General features: G+C 39.8%; 1 protein-coding gene across 3 annotated transcripts in view; it reads left to right on the forward strand.

The window, feature by feature from the left end:
* Positions 1 to 925: 925 nt before the first annotated feature.
* FNBP1L (formin binding protein 1 like) overlaps positions 926 to 19,640 on the forward strand; it is a 98,835-nt gene continuing 80,120 nt past the window's right edge. For all 3 annotated transcript variants that reach the window (XM_032867158.1, XM_032867159.1, XM_032867160.1), the window contains exon 1: positions 926 to 1,203. In XM_032867158.1, the coding sequence (XP_032723049.1) occupies positions 1,180 to 1,203 (24 nt within the window). In that variant the 5' untranslated portion in view covers positions 926 to 1,179. The remainder of the gene's footprint in view (positions 1,204 to 19,640) is intronic.

Here is a 19,640-nt window from a genome sequence, read left to right on the forward strand (position 1 = left end):
GGCGTGTGTGTGTGTTTAGGAGACCAGCAATTAATGCTAAAGCATATGTTAGGAGCTGCTAAGTGTATCTGGTATCTAATAGTACCCGCCAAACTGGCTGATTGCAGTTAATGATTGCTCAGAAAGGCCGGGAAATTAACTCCACATAGGAAAAAGGAAATGGTGGACCTGCCTCCAAGAGTCCCATATTCTGAGTGAGAGGTCCCTGAAGTTCCAGGAGGCTCTGCACTACCGGAGAGGAATCTGGTTCCCTTTCAGCCCCCACAGACGAGGTGCCCATTCCTCCGCGGGGACAACCCACCGCAGGGGCAAGCTCGGTTCTTTCCTGCAGGTGACAGCTCGCCTCGCATTGGTCCGTGTCTTTCATCTCTTGTTATGGCAACATTCCAAAATGAATGCTGAAAGATCTGCCTCTTACGATTTCCTGACAGAACTTATAAAATTGCAATGTTTTATTAAAAACAGAATCGGGGCACGTTGCTTTCACATTTGACGTTCAACCTCTACACGTTTTGGTGATTCCCAAGATCACCTTACCAATCAAGACTTAAAGAAAAAAACCTACCACAAATGTCCGACTACGTAAACCCAAGGATTTGTGGGAGGCATCTATGTCAGGATTTCTCCCAGGTGGAGGGCGCAAGAGGCAGGAAGGGAGGGTGACTGGAGTTGCCTCATCTAAGGGGTCTCAGGGTAGAGAAGGGTGGTGGGCGTCTTTCCCTTCTCTCCCTTCCACCTTGGAGACACAGATGCGAGTGGCGGACGGCGGTGGAATTGTCCGAGCCCCAAGCGGCAGGCGGGAAGAGACCTAGCCGGTTAACCAGCAAAGTGGAAGACCCCTCCGCGAGGGGATTCGCCCGCGGAGGCACGGCTAGCGCGGGTCCGCCACGATCCCAGGGTGCACCGCGCCCCGCCCCCTCCCCTCTCCGCGTCCCGCCTCCCCTCGGCCCAGGCCCCCTCCCTGCTGGCTCTGGGAGGCGGGGACGCGGCGTCGGCGGCGGCTTCTCCAGTCGCGTCTTTCTCACTCACTGGGGAGCCCGGCGGTGGCGGCACCTTCGGAGGCAGAGCGGCGGAGCTGCGAGCCCGTCGGCCAGCCAGTGGGAGGTCGAACAGTCTAAGGGCATATCCGACAGACAGACGGAGAGACGCCAGACGGCCCGAGTCGCCTCAAGTTCCGCCATGAGCTGGGGCACAGAGCTGTGGGTGAGTCCGGGTGAGGGTTGCCCCGCGCGGACTCCGGCCCGCGAGGGGCGCGGGCTGGGCAGGCGCCGCTGACCGTCGGCGCCCGGAGCCCTTTGGGCCATCCCCGCCCCTCGCGCTAGCGGAGGGCGGGGGTTCCACTCTTCTTTGTGTGCAGACCCCTCTTCCCTCTCGGCCGGGGTTGAGTGGCTGCTGGTCTGCGCTCCCGCCTCTGTCGCTGCGGTAGGGCTGAGGGCAGCGCCTTGGACGGCGGGTGGAGCGGCCCGCGGGCTCCCGCGTCCGCCGCCACCCTCTCCCTTTCCCTGTCTTTCCTCCGTCTACACTTTCCGGACGCCTGGCTCGTTGCCGGGCGGCGCTCCTCTCCCTTTGTATCTCTCCGCCCGGAGGCGGGGAGGGGGTCCATTGTCCCGAAGTAGCGCGGTTCCCGGGCAGGGAGGGGCCCTGCCAAGGTCCCCAGCTCCGGCAAGGGTCCCCGGGGCGAGGGCGTCGCCGGGCCAGGACCGCGCTGGGAGTCTCGAGGCCCCGCCCACCGCCCTCGCCCCAGGTAGGGGGAGCCGGGCGGCTTTGTTTCGAGCCCGGCCTTCGGCCAGCCAGGCCCGGCCCACAAACCCATTTTCCTCTCGCTGTCTGTGTGCCCCGAACCCGCGCATGACTTTGGGGACTCCGGCTGGGCTATCCCCGGCTGCTACCTTGGGCTGGGGGTGGGGTGGAGATTTGCTTTTGGAATCTAAATTAAACTGATGGGTCGACGGGGAAGCCAATTTTGCCAAAAGGAGCGTAGGGCTTCCCGATTGCTTTACTTCCCCTTCCGCTGTTATTTTCACTCGTTCTCCCCGTTTTCTTTCTTTTCTCCTCGCCTTTCTTGGGCGCTGAAGGTTTCAGACAATGCCCAGTGTCTGGCCAAGGTGCGGGTGGACGGTAATAGGTCGGAGAATGCGCTCGCGATGCTGCTTCGCAAGGGTGGAGGTGTGGAGGGCAGTGATTTCTCAGGTGCAGCCGAGGGACCCGGGGCATGGGGGCGCTGTCCCGAGAGCTGCTTGGTTTCAGCCACTCCCCTTTTTAATCCCACCTGTGCACACTTTCCGTGCCTTTTGTTAACGAGGGTCTGGTGAAACCCAGAGAAAGGGGAGAAAGAACTTCGTGGTCTCGACAGGATCATGTAGGATGCAAATGAAGGTAGATTGGTTCATTGAAGGGCAAATGTTTTCTTCGGTTATTTTTCCCCTCTTACTCACACGGTGGGAATCTTAGAACTGAAAGAGACTTGGAGTTCATCTAGTAGAACACTTAGCCAGCCCAGGAATCTCCTGCAACGTTCACAAGTGTTTGCCCAGTCTGTAAACACACTACTCAAGAGAAAATAACTCAGACACTCGTTTCTTAGATAGCATTAATTGTTCTTACATTAGAGAGGATTATATAGTAAATGAATTATGTAAAATTTAACCCTTTAGATTCTCAGGCATTATTGGTCTTTTCCCTTTGATTTTGTACATTTTGTAATTCATTATAGTGCGTCATCAATTAAAGTAGTTTTTTCATTTTTATAATTAGAAAATATTTTTATTTTTACATACTTTTAAATGATACGTTTCAGAGGAAGCAAAAATGTACTCAGAATATTTCTTTTAAAGTACACATAGAAGAGTAGAGTAATATTTAGATTTAACTTTTAGAGTTAAGAAGCACTTTCTATCATACTACAGAAAAACAGTTTTAAGGAGAAACAGTATTTTACTGACGATTAAAATGCGATTTTTAAAAGTTTTTTTAAGTTATAATTTAAGAATATACATTCAGAAGTGATTAGCAGTCCCCCATCGTCTCCCGTAATTTGGTTACTTTCAGCATTTGAATAGTTTTTTAGCAATTTGGAAAGGTAAACTGTAGAAGAGATGAGAATTTCTGATAACTAAAAATTGTTTTGTATCCTTTGGAAATGATGAAAAATTTTAAATTAAGTTTCCTCTTAAAATTTAATGCACCATGTTTTAAAGTTTTTAGTGGTTTTTGGATTTGAGGGAAATATTTGTTAGAAACTAAATGATAGAGGATCAACTAGTATCATCTGATGCTTAAACCTTGAATAAATAGAAGTTGGTGTAAAGGGCTATTGTTAGGACCAGAAGGGACCTTAGAAAATTTTGACTGGACTTCCTGTTTTTACTGTTCTGTTTTGAATAAGGATATTGTGCTTCCAGTGGATTGTAACAAACACCTATACTGTGCTCTTGTCATTGAGGAATTTGAAGTTGGGAGAGTTCTCTTGAAATTCTGAATTTAGAAACCAATTCTAATTATTTCATGTGTAGGATCACGTTACTCTCCCATAGGTTTAATTATTGGGAACATGTTACACAAATATGATGAATGCAGTTATGCACTGAAACTTAAGTGTTTTTTTATATTCTTTGGAGTTTCATTGATATTTTAATGCTTCTTAAGTCTTATGTTAAATTTGAGAATAAAGTAATAAAATAGAGAACCACTTTATACTGACTCTGGGGGAGAACTAATAGTGATAGACTAATGGGTTATGTCAGACTTCGAGGGGATACGAATTAACTGGTACTAGATTTATGCTGTGGTTTAAGGTACTTCAGGTGTTCCAAATGAGCGTTTAAACATTGAATATATGCTAGAGACTTCTGGGTTCTGTGTCCTGGGTGATATCAAACAAAGAGATGACAGTGTCTTTGTTTCTTCAGGCTGCAATGTAATTAATTGTAAGATAGCATCTTAAGTGTTGTTTATTGTGTTGATTTTTTTTAATTATCACAGGAAGAATGGTTGGATCAAAAAGAGGCCAAATGTGAATCAGTGATTTCACAAATCAGATTTTATAATTATTAGCCCCTTTTACAAGGGAGAAAATTAGAGTTGGAGAAGTTCTGTGTTCAATGAGTTTTATTTATTAGGAGATACTTTTATGATGGTTTGAGAAGACAAATTTTGCCAGAAAAAAAAACCCGTGTATGGATTGTGAGTGTGTATGTAGATATGAAAAAAATACGGCTGAGTACATTAAATGCATATCATGATTTATTCAGAAATTTGCTCCTTGAGGGAAGTGAGGTGACTCTTCTGGAAGCTAGAAGGTAGCTTCCAATATCTGACATAATTTGTTGGGTCTCTCTTTTTTTTTTTTTTTTAAGATTTTATTTATTTATTTGGCAGAGAAGGACACAGCGAGAGAGGGAACAGAAGCAGGGGGAGTGGGAAAGGGAGAAGCAGGCTTCCCTCAGAGCAGGGAACCAGATGCTGGGCTTGATCACAGGACCCTGGGATCATGACCTGAGTTGAAGGCTGAGGCTTAATGACTGAGCCACCCAGGCGCCTCATTTTGTTGGGTCTTGTAAACCTTTCTTATGCCTTAGTTTCCTGATTGGTGTGCTTTTTGGCCCTTAGTTTTAAGAGTATGTAATTTAAAAGCCATTGTTATTTTCACTAAATAATTAGTTAAATGCATTTGACAAAACTTATGCTCCCTTTTTAAAAAAGACTTTATTTATTTACTTGAAAGAGTGTAAGCGAGAAAAAGAGTATAAACAGGGAGAGGGGTAGAGAGACAAGCAGACTCCCTGCGGAGCGGGAAGCCTTACTCAGTGTTTGATCCTGGGCCTATAGTCTTGTGATTTGAGCTGAAGGCAGATGCTCCCACTCATGCTCTTTTGGATGATAGATTCATTGGATACCCCCAGTCCTAACCCTTAATGCTTCTTTATCTTTGTTCTTATAGCATTTATTTAATATCTGTGCTGGGGGCGCCTGGGTGGCTCAGTGGGTTAAAGCCTTTGCCTTGGGTCATGATCTCAGGGTCCTGGGATCGAGCCCCATATTGGGGGCTCTCTGCTCGGCAGGGAGTCTGCTTCCTCCTCTCTCTGCCTGCCTCTCTGCCTACTTGCGATCTCTGTCAAATAAATAAAATCTAAAAAAAAAAAAATCTGTGCTGTAAGTGTACCAGACTTAAGAGTCTTGGAGTATAGAACTGGATTAATCTCTTTGTTTTCACTGACTAAAACAATGCAGGTGATCATGCATGTTTTGCCCAATTGAATTAATAGTTCATTACTTAGGATATTGATTACTGATTAAAAAGTGCATCCTGGAGGAAGTCTTTATGGTTCTGAAGACCTTTGTAGGTGATGATAGATTAAGTGGTCTAGATAACAGTTCGAGAATGTCCAGATAAGTTGAAACCAAGATTATGAAGTTAAGGTTTACTGTTTGGTTCAAAAACTTTTACAGCTGGGGAAAAACTGACTTAAAGGGAGTTCTTTGACTTTACCTGACTTACAGCTCTGTGATGTGACTACAAAAATAGCTGATGAAATGTTAGACCACATTAATAGATTTGTCTAGAAAACAGCAGTGTAGTTCCATTTCAGTCCATTGTGGTTAGACTATTTCTGTTATTGACTTGAGCATTACTTCACGTTTTTTAAAAAATCTGTGCACCCGTGTGGAGGAGTTTGACAATGAAAACTCCTTTTTAATTAATGTTAATGGTATTGCTTTTTTCAAAGGCCATGAAATTGCTGTAAGAATTTAAATTAAACAATAAAGTAACTATTGAGCGTCTGTTATGGGGAAGCACTGTGAATGTATGGTGAAATTTATGAAGATTTATAATATCAGTCCTGCTGTGAGGAAACAGAGTCATTTTAAGGTGATACTCTTTCCTAACTCCAAAATACTCCTCTGTGTTGACATCACTGTCCAGAATGTCTTGTTGATCAGTTCCTCTGAACCCTCCCCTTTTTTCCAGAGTACACATTCTGGATAATATCTTTCTTATGGGACTACCACTTTATGTTATAGTTATTTCTTGTACATTCAAACCTTTGGAAAATAGTCATGATATAAGTATGTTATATTCCATTTTGTTGATAGAAATTGTTGTGTTCAACATTGTATTACAGCCCTTGTTCTTAGTTAAGGAGGCTGAGAATTAATCAAGACCACCTGTTTATGCCACCATTTTATCCTGACTATATTAAGGTTAGAAGCTGGAGAATGGCCTTTGACCTCTGCATTTGCTGCTTCCTTAAACCACTCAGTTCCAGTCCCCTTCCCTGCCTTTATTTTGGGACAGTTATACTCTTTCTTCCTCCCCCTGTCTAAAAATGTGAGTTTGGCTGGACACTTAAAAACCTTTTTTACCAGGGTGCCTGGGTAGCTCAATCGGTTGATCATCTGCCGTGGCTCAGGTTGTGGTGCTGGGAACAGGCCACATGTGGGGCTCCTTGCTTAGCGGGGAGTCTGCTTCTCTCTCTTCCTCTTCTTCCCCCACTACCATGCTCACTCTCTCTCAAATGAATGAATAAAATCTTTTAAAAACAAATCTATTTTACCTACTTTTTCCTATAAATGAGCCTCTGTTTGCAGGCAGAAAATAAGAGAATGGTAATTTATAACTCTGGCACCTACAAGTGCTGTCTTATTTATTAGTCTTCAGTCTTTTAAACATTTTTAGCTCAGCAAAAAAGAAAAATTCTGTTGGGGAACATAGTTAAACCTACAGTGTATTAAAAACTAGTGGGAAAAGATTATATAAAGATATTGTTTTATAGGAAACAAAAGCTATTCCATGTGTCCAAGCTATGTATATCAGATATAACAAAAATACTTGGCATGGGCTTTGGAATAAGGAAGATTTTGCATATATGTGCCTAAGTTCCTAGAGGGCAGAGATCGAGTCTTATTCATTGCTTAATCATTGTCTGATTCATTGCTGTATTTTCCCTGTCAGCACACTGCCTGGCATACAGCCTGATGCTACTCAGATCTTTAGTAAATGTTTGTTGGATTGACCTGAGTGTAGTGGTTAGGTTTGGCTTGAAATTGAGTATATGGGATGGCTGAAAGTAGTGATGCAGGGTAGATTGGGACCAGGTTAAGAGGCTGATTTGGCTGAGTGCTTGATTTACATTCATGAACAGAAGGGGAGGGTGTTACTTATTTATTAGCATATAATAAACTTGATTTTTAGACCATTTAAAAATCCACAGAAGGAAGTTGTAGTTTGTGTTAATAGAAGGAATTATTTCTTCCTTCTGAATGCTTTGGCGGCAGAAGGAAGAATCCCCCTGGGTAATAAAAGGTGAAAGTTTATTGATTTTATCACCTCTGCAAGAATATTTAAAGGGTGTTTGTTCTTTTAACAGTGTTATTGGTCCTGATACCAGCTGTATTTTTAAAATACATGTTATTTCTGCAGTTTGTTTATACTGTTTTTCCTTCTCTCCCTTATCTATGAGTTAATATTTTTACTTCCATATCAGTTTAGTTCCAGTGCTTTTTCTGAGGCTGAGAGGTGTTCTTTGGTAAATGTAGTAAGTTTTGATCCCACCACTTTTGCTCTGAAATAGCTTCATGTGCTGATTTATCCACTGATATTCTCATATAATAAAGATATTTTGGAATATTTTGAGGTATCACCTTTAATTGGTGGTAGAATGGTAGATGCTTTAAAAATGCAAATTGTGGGGACGCCTGGGTGGCTCAGTTGGTTAAGCAGCTGCCTTCGGCTCAGGTCATGATCCCAGCGTCCTGGGATCGAGTCCCACATCGGGCTCCTTGCTCTGCAGGGAGCCTGCTTCTCCCTCCGCCTCTGCCTGCCATTCTGTCTGCCTGTGCTCACTCTCTCTCTCTCTCTCTCATAAATAAATAAAATCTTAAAAAAAAAAAATTTAAAAAAAATGCAAATTGTGCTTAAAAATCTGTTGGTATAGTTAATTTTAATATTGTCATCTGTGCTTTTAAGCATTTTCCTTTTTTCCTATAATTTGTATTCTGTGATTACTTTTACAGGATTTTTATTGACTAGTTCTTTAAAACCACCTCTTTTACACCATAAGGAGCTGCTGTAAGGCATTGTAAGATGATATCTGATTGCTTTTTGTAATGTAGGATTCAGCATTTAGAATTTGTATAGAGCCCAAGAGAAAGAAATCTAGAATACTAAGAATAAAAGTTTTTGTAAAATGTGCCTATTGAATCCAGATTAGTTATTAATTTGGGGGGCTTAATAACCATTTTTCCTTAAGTTCTTATAGAAAACTAATCATCAGACTTTAATAGTGCCTCATTTGTTGTAGTTTGAAAAAAATATAAATGTTTATATAGAGTCAGATTTTCCTGTTTTTCCCACACCATTATTTTGTTTCCAGAGTAGAAGTCATCTGTTTTGTTCCTGCTGTATCCTTGCTGCATACCTAATTTGTACAAAGGGAATGGGTATATAATAGGCACTGAAATACTTGTTGAATGAGGAAATCAATGAATTGCTATAACTCATCAGATTATGTTTTGAATACTAAGGGTATTTAGGCGTTTTCCCCCAGCATGTATATTTCTTACTTCTTTATTTAACTTTAGGGATCCTTTGTTTGTTTTACGTGAACTCATGACTCTTGAGATCGAGTCGATGCTCTACTGACTAAGCCACCCAGGTGCCCCTTTACGGATCGTTTTTATAATCTGGAAATAAAACTGATTGTACTTACTCATATGAAATTTTTCTCTTTTAGGTTTGGAATTCTCATTTCCTTGGTTGGGAACAAATGATTATTTTTTAGTGATAGCATATCTTATGACCCTTTGGATTCTAAAGTTTTTTTAATTACTAGAGAGGGTGCATGGGCGCGCACACACGTGAGAGGCAGAGGGAGAAGCAGACTTCCCGCTGAGCAGGGAGCCTGAGGTGGGGCTCCTTCCCAGGACCCTGATAGCATGCCCTTAGCGGAAGGCAGACACTTGACTGACTGACAGCCACCCAGGTGCCCTGACCCTTTGGACTCTGAAAATGAGAACAGTTAACATTCTCTTGGTCATGTAAGGATAATGTAAATTGTCTGAGACTTAATGAATAGGGAAAACATAAAAGATTGCTTTTTGGTGAATACAAGTGCTGATTCTGAGAGATTCTTGATGAATGTTAGTGGTGATTAGTTTTTTTTCCATTAAAAATATAAAAATCAGGGGTGCCTGGGTGGCTCAGTGGGTTAAAGCCTCTGCCTTCGGCTCAGGTCACGATCTCAGGGTCCTGGGATTGAGCCCCGCATCGGGCTCCCTGCTTGACGGGAAGTCTGCTTCCCCCTCTCTCTCTGCCTGCCTCTCTGCCTACTTGTGATCTCTCTCTCTGTCAAATAAATAAATCTCTCTCTGTCAAATAAATAAATCTCTCTCTCTCTGTCAAATAAATAAATAAAATCTTTAAAATACATGTATATATATATAAATCAAAATTATTGAAACAGCTATGGTATTTTTTCTTAAAGATTTTATTTATTTGACAGAGAGAGGAGAGTACAAGCAGTGGGAGGGGCAGAGGGAGAGGGAGAAGCAGGCTCCCCACTGAGCAGGGATCCCAATACAGGACTTGATCCCAGGACCCGGGAATCATGACTGGAGCCGAAGGCAGCCGCCCAACCAACTGAGCCACCTAGGCAACCTGAAACAGCTATGGTATTTTAAATAGCTTTTGAATAAATACATACTAGGGGCGCCTGGGTGGCTCAGTGGGTTAAAGCCTCTGCTTTTGGCTCAGGTCATGATGTCAGGGTCCTGGGATAGAGCCCCGCATTGGACTCTCTGCTGAGCAGAGAGCCCGCTTGCCTCTCTCTCTCTCTCTCTCTCTCTGCCTGCCTTCTGTCTACTGGTGATCTCTCTCTGTCAAATAAATAAATAAAATCTTAAAAAAAAATAAAAAAAATACAAACTAACTTTTGAGTCAGCTTTCTAGACTTAGATCATGAACTAAATTAAATTAACATCTTTAGTACTGCTTGCCAAGGCTGAATATAATCAACATTTGTTATCTTTTGACCTTCTTTTACCTTCATTTTTTAAAAGTTTCATTCAGATAAAACATTTATACTTTAAAGTGTACAAATCTTACATGTACAAAATTGGTTTGTTTTTTTTTTTTTAAATCAACACACTCATGTAATTGCCCCTAAGATCAGGATACAGAAGTTTCCTTCATGCCATTTCAAGTAAATATCTGCCCAAAAGTAACCACTATTCTGACTTATATTGCCTTTGATTACTTTTGTAGGTTTTTAAAACTTCACATGAGTATGTATATTCATGCAGTATATATTCTTTTTCATCTGTCTTCTTTCATTTAACATGTTGTGTGTGGCAGTCATCCATTATGGTTAATTTGTATTATTCTATGTTATATATAGGATTTGTGTTTTCTTCCATGTGCCTGGGGTCACTCCTAGTCTGGGACCATCTTAAAACAAATTCAGGGCTAGAAATTCCTTTGTGTGATTGTTGGGCTTTAATTTCTGCCCCCATATCTTGTGCTGTGTTATCAAAACAAAGATCATGATTTTCAGGATTGGCAAACATCCTCAGGTCAAATGTAGCTTATATGCTTTTCTCTCCCCCTTTTCGAGTTCTCATTTTTTGCTTGTGACTTTGTAATTCCTTGTTATCTTGACTTGTCTTTTGATGCTTTACATTTTTGAAATATATTTTTATCCATATTTTAAAGTTGTTAATCCAGTAGAATAGTGATAGGCGATCCAAAAAAACTTAGTCTGCTACTATTGGAAACTGAAAATTGTTACATTGAGTTTTTAATTATTTTGCTATTGTGTTTTTAGTTTCTAAGAGCTGTTCTTTGTTGTTGTTTTTGTTGTTTTCAGTGTACTTTTCCCCCCTTTTTTTCTTTTTTAAAGTAGTTTCCATGCCCAGTGTAAATCCCAGTGTGGAGTTTGAACTCATGACCCTGAGATCAAGAGTTAAGCTGAAATCAAGAGTTGGATGCTTAACTGACTGAGCCACCCAGGAGCCTCTATTTTCTGAATGTACTTTTTTTTTATTGCCCCCTTTTTTTTCTGAATCTACTTTTAACATAGCATCTTCTACTTAATCTTCTCTTAGTTCTTTGTGAATACCAAAAATAGTTTTTTTTTGTTTTATTGTGTTTAGTTTTCTTATCCCTGCATAATATTTGTAGCCTCCCCTTTTTGCTAGTTTTGGTTCTTGTTTTTCATGTTAGAGACTTTCCTTAGGTATTTTGTTATCCCAAGATCCTGGAAAGATGTCTCTCAAGATTAGGGCATACTGAGTTCTGATATGCCCTACCTATTAAGTTTAGGGTTTGGGCTGTTTGAAGTTTTTGATCCCTTTAAGGGTTTTTGCTTAGTAGATCCCCCTGGCATTGTTCATATCTTCTACCTCCTTTCCAGTCCTATTGTGAAAGCTCAGAAGGTATCTTTCTTTGGAAGTCACACTTATCATTGGTGTTTATGGTGCTAGGGGCCACAACTTGTTTTTTTTTTTTTTTTTTAAACAGGTGCTTAAACAAATATTTTATTTGTTTTATACAACAAGATAGTCTTGTATCTTGTAACCCAAGCCAGTGACTCGAGCAGTCACTGGCTTGGGTTAGCACTTTCAGGACTGTTTTGGACTTTCCGTCAGTTGGAGATTGCGGCTCCAAAAATCATGTCTGTATTTAATGCCAAAAAAAAGGGGGGGAGCGGGTAAGTAAGAAAAAGAGGAACAACATTAAATATATCTGCCTCTTTCTCAGGAAGACAAAAGCTTTCCCAGTTTCTACAACAAACTTCCCCTTAGGTCTCACTGTCCAAAACTGGGCACATTGCCACCTGAACAAAAGTAGTGTTTTTATTAGAAAGGAAAAAGTGGAATAAGTGTAAGGTGTCCCAAAGTACAGAATTTATGGTGTCTGTCCCCAGTGAATTAATGATTGCTTTGTAGAGGCAAACACACACATACATATTTATTTATTTATGGATATTTGAATAATAGCAAGGGAGTTAAGAAAAAGCTGTAATAGAAGTGTTGAAGCAGGTATTTTAGAGTTGAGGTCTTTAAGAGTCTAATATGGCCCACTGTCATTTTAAGAGCTTGGTGGTGAAGGGCTTTTGTGTCTCATCTGGAGTTTATAGCCCACCTTTTGTTTGCCATATCCTGCCCTGGCGACATCACCTGCCAGAATACAAGGGTGTTTTGCATAATGGTCAGAATTGATGGTCCTGGTTTGTTGAAGTTTACCTACCCTCAGGCTGAGTGAAGGAAGGCACTGCCAGGACTGAGGAAGGGGTACTGAAATAGAAGTCCAGAAGTTTATTTTGTGAGGAGAAAGTTTTCCTGGATGTTGGGAATAATAAAGATCTCCTGTAATGACCCAGCTCTCTTAGTCATGTAGATATAATACCAAGCTATAAAATTGACTCCAGGAAGTTAGAGACCATCAGCCTGGTGTTACTGGCACTTGCTTTTCTTTTCTTTAAATTGTTACATTAGAATGGTACATTTCTTACAAATAATGAATATTAGTATATTTTTGTTAACTAAAATCCATAGTTTATTCAGATTTCCTTAGTTTTTACCTAATGTCTTTCTGTTCCACATTACATTTAATTGTCATGTTTCCTTAGGCACTTGTCTGCCATTTTTTTTTCAGACTTTCCTTGTAGTTGACCTTGAGAATTTAGAAGGGTATTGGTCAGGTATATTTCAGGGTGTTTCTCCGCTGGAATTTGATGTTTTTATATGTGATCAGACTGGGGTTATGGGTTTTGGGGAGGATGATCCTGTGCCATTTTCATCACATCATTTCAAAGGTACGTATCAACAGAATTTATTACAGTTGATAGTGATTTTGCTCACTTGGCTGAAGTAGTGTTTGTTGGATTTCTTCACTGTAGTTATTTTTTCCCCCTCTTTCTATACTGTATTCTTTGGGAGGAAGTTACTGTTGTAGTCCACACTTAAAAAGAAGGGAGTTATGCTCCCTTTTTTATGGTTGGAGTAGCTGCATAATTTATTTGGAATTCTTCTGCATGGGAAATTTATCTTTTCCCCATTTATTAATTTACTCATTTGTTTATAGCAGTATGGATTCAAGGATATAATCCAATGCTACTTCATTTATTTTGCTCAGATTGTTCTAACTTTGGCCATTGGGAGCATTTTCAGTTGGCTGCTGTGTCCCTGTAACACCTTTCCACCACTAAGGACTTTTTTTTAAAAAGATTTATTTTTTTATTTATTAGAGATCGTGCGTGCATGTGTGAGTGCGCGCCAGCAGGGAGGGACAGAAGGAGAGGGAGATAGGGGAAGCAGACTCCCCACCTACAGGGAGCTGGACATGAGGTTCGGTCCCATGGGACTCGATCCTAGGACTTGAGATCATGATCTGAGCTGAAACCAAGAGTTGGATGCTCAACCACCTGAGCCACCCTGGCACTCCAATAAAGATTTTTTTAAAGAACAACTTCACTTCTTTGGACTATAAGATGGTCCAGGCTTTTCTTGCGTATTTTCTATCCCAGTCCTAGAACCAACCATTTCTCCAAAGAGCTCTGGTTCCTTTTATTGGAAAACGGTATTAGAGACCAAGATACAGGTGGTAGATGTGGTTGTTACTGCAATTTTATTCTTTTATTCTCTCTCAGCTGATAAAACAAAGAAATACATATGTATATACTAAGCTCTGTAGGTGCACTGTAGCTATAAATATTTCTGTAATAATCTGTGTCTACATTAAATATTTAATGGTATCTCTAACACCAGTGCATTTGTATATGTATTCATCTAGCCCCTTCTTGCTTATCTGTAAATTCTCACTTGGGACAACTCCCTTTGACCACCATCCATTTGCTTAATTGTTCCTTTTCGGTATAGATGTAGTATAGCAATATCAAAGTTATTAACATGTAGCCCTCTGCGGAACAACTTTATCAACTAGAGTACAGTACTTATATGCAGTTCTTTTTCCCTCTGGTTCTATGGACTCCTAATTTTCAAAGTTACTTAGGTCAGCACCATTTATTCCCTCCATTCCCTTCAGTGAACTTGTTTTTTGTTTTTTGTTTTTTTTTAAATCTCAGTCTGCATTCTTTCTTGGGATCCTCTGACTTTCTCAATGATTTTTTTTTTTTTTAATTGCATAGATGGGGCACCTGGGTTGATCACTTGGTTAGGCGTCCATCTCTTGATTTCGGCTCAGGTCATGATCTCAGCATCGTGAGAGCAAGCCCCATGTGGGGCTCCAGGCTGGATGCGGAGCCTGCTTAAGATTCTCTCTCTCCCTTTCCCCTTGCCCTCACTGTACTCCTCCCCCACCCTGATTATAGTCCCTCCCTCTCAAAAAAATAAAAAATTTAAAAAAAAGTCACATAGACTAGGGCTTATTCCTTATGCTGTGAAGTTCTTTGTTATACCCTTTGACAAAGGTATAATGTTATGTATCCAACATCCCAAGATGATAAATAATAGTTTCACTTTTTAAAAATCCTCTGTGGCCTATCTCACCCTTGTTAGGATAGCTCCTATGGAAACAACAGAAAAAAACAAGTGTTGGTGAGGATATGAAGAACTTAGAACCCTGTGCACTATAGGTGGGCATGTAAAATGGTGCAGCTACTGTGAAAAACAGTATGGTGGTTTCTCAAAAATTAACCATGGAATTACCATGTAATCCATCAGTTTCATTTCTGAGTATTTACCAAAAGAATTGAAAGCAGGGTCTTTATTGTTTTATGTGTTTATTTTAAAGTAAGCTCTACAAAGTGGGGCTTGAACTCAGTGACACTGGGATCACAAGTCACATGTTCTATCTACTGAGCGAATCAGGTGGTCTGAAAGCAGAGTCTTGAGAGAGATTTATATACCCACGTTTACAGCATTATTCACAGTAGCTGGAGGGTAGCAGTCCATGTATTAATCAACAGATAAATGGATAAGCAAAATAATGCTGTATAGCTACAGTGGAATGTTATTAAGCTTTAAAAAAGAAAGAAATGCTGACATAGGCTGCAAAAATGGATGAACCTTGAGGACATGGTAAATGAAATAAGCCACAAAAAAACATTACTGTTTGATTCCACTTGCGTGAGGTACCTCGAGTATTCACATTCATAGAGACAGAACATAGGATGGTGGTTGCTGGGGCAGAGGGGAGGAAGGAATGAGCAATTAAATTAAATAATTAAATAAAATAAATTAAACAATGAGTTATTGTTTAATGGGTGTAGTTTTAGTTTTGAAGATGAAAAGAATGCTGATGGATGGTGGTGATGGTTGCACAACAATATGAGTGTACTTAACACTGAATTGTACAGTTAAAAATGATTAAGGTGGTAAATTTTATATTTTTTTTCCTCCACCGATATATATATATCTTCATCCATATCCCCTGTGCTATTACCTGTTCATCCCTCCCTACCCAACTACTGATTTTTTTTTTTTTAAATGGGCTTTTTAAATTAGCAGTTTTAGGTCCACAGCCAAGTAGAGCATAAGGTAGAGATTTCCCATGGGTCTTCTGCCCCCAGTTATGCATAGCTTCCCCCATTATCAGCATCTTCCACCACAGTGGTACATATGCCACAGTTGATGGACCTACATTGACAGATCATTATTACCCAAATCTATAGTTTATGTTAGGGTTCAGTCTTGAGACTGTACATTCTGTGGATTTAGGCAAATGTGTAATGACATAGCCACCATTCTGATATGATAAAGCATAGTTTCACTGCTCTAAAAATCCTTTGTGCTCCACCTGTTAATTCTCCCTCCTTTCTAACCTCTGACTTCGGATCTTTCTTTGGACTTTTCATCAGCCTTAAAGCCAGTACCCATTAAGAGTAACTTTCTTTCTTGCCCCCAACCTCAGTTTTAGGAAACCACTAATCTCTCTTTTGCTACTCATTTGCTTATTCTGGACATTTTATATAGATGGAGTCATACAGTATGTGGTCATTTGTAACTGGAACTTTTCAGTAAGCATTATGTTTTCAAGGCTTATCTGTGTTATAGGGTATATCATTAAAATTCATCTTTTTCATTACTCAGTAATATTCCATTGCTTGTATGTACCACATTTTATTAACCTCCTCATCAGTGTATGGACATTTGGGTTGTTTCTGCTTTCAGCTCTTATGAATAATGTTGCTATAGATATTTGTGGATAAATTTTTGTGTAGGCATAAGTTTTATTTCTCTTGGGCATATAATTTGTGGAATTACTGGTTATATGGTAACTCCCGAACTGTTTTTGCATTTTACATTCCCACCAGGAAAACAGGAGGATTCTTTTTTTTTTTTTTAAGAGAGAAATTTTTTTTTTCTTTTTAAAGATTTTATTTATTTGACAGAGAGAGAGAAATCACAAGTAGGCAGAGAGGCAGGCAGAGAGAGAGGGGGAAGGAAGCAGGCTCCCTGCAGAGCAGAGAGCCTGACTCCGGGCTCGATCCCAGGACCCTGGGATCATGACCTGAGCCTAAGGCAGAGGCTTTAACCCACTGAGCCACCCAGGCGCCCCAAACAGGAGGATTCTGATTTCTTCACATCCTTTTCAGAGCTTGGTATCATCTGACTTTTTGATTATAGCCATCATAGTGGGTATGAAGTGATACCTCATTACGGTTTTGATATGCATTTACTTTATTGACAGATGTTGAGCATCTTTTCATGTGCATTTATATATCTTTGGAGAAATGTCTTTCAGCTTCAGTTCTTAATGTTCACCTTAATTTGCTGTGGTAGTATGTTATTAGTAAAATATAAGTAAAAACCAGTATTGATGGCTATAGTACTGTATTGAGAAAGAAATTTAATTGCAGTGCTAAGATGGTACTGTGTTTATATTTGATGTTTCTCATTGAACTTGTCAGCCACTCTTTCATACAAAAGAGATGTTTGATTTTGGCATTTAGTTTGAGAACCTTAAAATCCAAGTGTAAGTGTTAGCTATGCTCTCTTTTTGGTTTAAGAAACCTTTCAGCTAAGTGGCACTCCACTTGGAAGCACTTGTCATTGTCAAGTAGAGACTATGTTGTTTCATCTCAGTAGTTTCAGCTATGAAAGGCTAAGAAAGGTGGGGTCTAGGAGATATTTTAAAATAATGAAAAGTTCTGTATAATTCATACATGACCTTTTGAATTTTGAATTTTACTACAGAATTTAGTTAATGTCTGGAACTAAGATAACTTTGCTTTGCAGATCTATTCTAAGAAGACTAATGGGAATATTTTTTATTTTTTTGGAATTTTTTTTAGGGATGAAAGTTAACATGCTGCAGTATTTATTTACTTTTTATTTTACTTATTCTGTTGTAAATAGAATGTTAGTTGTTAACTGGAGTCACATTTTGTTTTTCTTAGTATTTTGACTATGTTATCTAGGTCGAGTACCTAGGTATGTGGTTTTTGTTTTTGTGTTTTTCCTTTTTTCTTTTCCTGTATCCTTATTGTTTCTTGGTTAGGTAAAATGTATTCTCTTTCTGCATTCCACTTCTGATAGTCCAAGGGATATTGTTTATTTTGTGGATTTCATACCCTTGAACAACATGGCTCCTTTCTAGTTTCACTCAGCTTTTGACTATTTGGCCAGTTTGCCCTGGAGATTCTGATTCATTAAGTTGTGGGGATGTTGGTTAGTCAGTCACCTGGAGTTTTATAAAATTTTGCTGGTGATTGTGGCTCTTACCTCTGGCTGAGAAATGTTGTTGTTAATTAGCAGACCTTAAAACTAACTGGGTGACCATTAGAATCATCTGGGAAATTTAAAGTCAGTAATAACAAAACAAACTCCCAAGCTCTGCTCTAACCTCCATGATCAGAATCTGAAATATTTTTCTCCATTAAAAGCAACCAGAGTTCCCTGGAGAAATAACTAATTCCAGGGCTGGGGCAGGGAGAGTACAAGATGAGCCTGAACTTCCTTGTTCTACAGGTAAGGAAGTGCTCAAAGGATGGTGAGGACATGTCAAACATAAAGGGGCTTCCACTGGCCAAACAGTTTAATTAAGCATCAAAATAAATAATGATGTTATGAATGATAATCCATTGAATAAAATAGGAACCTATGAGTCCATACGACAAAAATAAATAAATGAATAAATTGCAAATTTGATGAAAAAGATAATTCATAGTTTCACAGTTAATCACAAAGGCAAAAGGAATGCTTTACACTGGAGAGGCTTGGTAGTTACCACTTTAATCAGGTGATCAGTTAGCATCACCGGTAATCGGACTAATTGAAGTCATGTGCCACCTGACTCAAGTCAATGAGGAGACTGCATCATTTCCTGCCAGAGATGCTTAATCTGAATAATGGGGAAAGATCAAACAAACTCGGAATTGATGGTCATTATACAAAATAACTGGCTTGAAACCTTCAAAAGTGTCAAAGGCATTAAAGATAAGGAAAGACTAAGGAAGTGTTACAGATTGAAGGACACTAAAGAAACATGACAGTATTGGCACATACCATTCTAGACCTGGTCCTGTAGTTTTAAAGGACATTGTTGGACCAATTGAAAAAACTTGAATGCAGGGTCTGAGAATTAGATAGCAATATTACATCATTGTTAATTTTCTTATTCTGATGTTTATATTTTCATGTAGGAGAATTTCCATGTTTGTAGAAAATACATAGTAAAGAATTTGGGGGTGAGAAAAGTAAATGGGAGGTGCGAGAAGTAGAAACAGCAAGTACACAAACAACTCTATGGAGGAATTTGCTAAGAAAGGAAATAAAGTGGGACTAGGTGGGGAAATGGAGTAATGGACTTTCTTGGTTTTTTGTTTGTTTGTTTTTTTTTTACACGGGTGATATTAATGGAATGTATGTTTATGATGAATAGGAAAGATCTAGAGGATTGGGGAATTGATAATGTGGAAGAGGGTACAATTTTAGAATGTACTGGAGTAAGAAATGGCGTGGGGTCAGTGCCTAAATGAAGGAATTGATCTTAGGACCAGGGACCAAAAGAGCAGAGAAGAAAGTAGAGCACAGACTGATAGTTTAATAATGTGAAGATGAGGTAATTATAGATTGCTTCAATATTCCTAGTGAAAATAGAATCTAAATGAGTAGTTGAGAATGAGGGAAGATGGCACTGGAGGTTTCATGAGCAAGAGGAAGTAGCAAGTTGTGAAGAGTAGGAGAGTAGACAGACCAGGAAAATGTAGTGGGATTAAAGGGCAGCCCTGAAGGCCCTCCTGAGTTTTGTGGTCAAAAATTTCAAAATGAGACCAAGTAATATTCATGGCTGTTTTTCTCCAGCTCTGTTCAGTTGACTCAATACAGGCCTGCGGAGGAGTTAGACAACTATATGTAATCAGGGTTGAGTTTTATCAGAACTACAACAAAGCAAGAGAAGGACAAAGGAGTTGAGGTTGCTTGCAACGGAATGATTATTGTGATAGACCAAATGAGACCACTTAACACTGACCCTCTCCCCCTTGATGTTTTTTTAGAAATGGGTACTTACTTTACATTGGCTTGCTTATTACATCTAAGACTTATGAAAAGAGGCAAGTTGGGTTCTCTCCAGCAGTAACTGAGTTCCTCCACAGTGCTAACTGTATTAAGATTATTCATTTAGTACATTGAAGAATGTTTGGAAGTCCAAAGAGTTCAGTTAAAACACTGAGTAAATT

This window comes from Lontra canadensis, unplaced genomic scaffold (assembly GCF_010015895.1).
Source record: "Lontra canadensis isolate GAN:19392208 unplaced genomic scaffold, GSC_riverotter_1.0 scaffold33, whole genome shotgun sequence".
NCBI classification, from domain to species: domain Eukaryota; kingdom Metazoa; phylum Chordata; class Mammalia; order Carnivora; family Mustelidae; genus Lontra; species Lontra canadensis.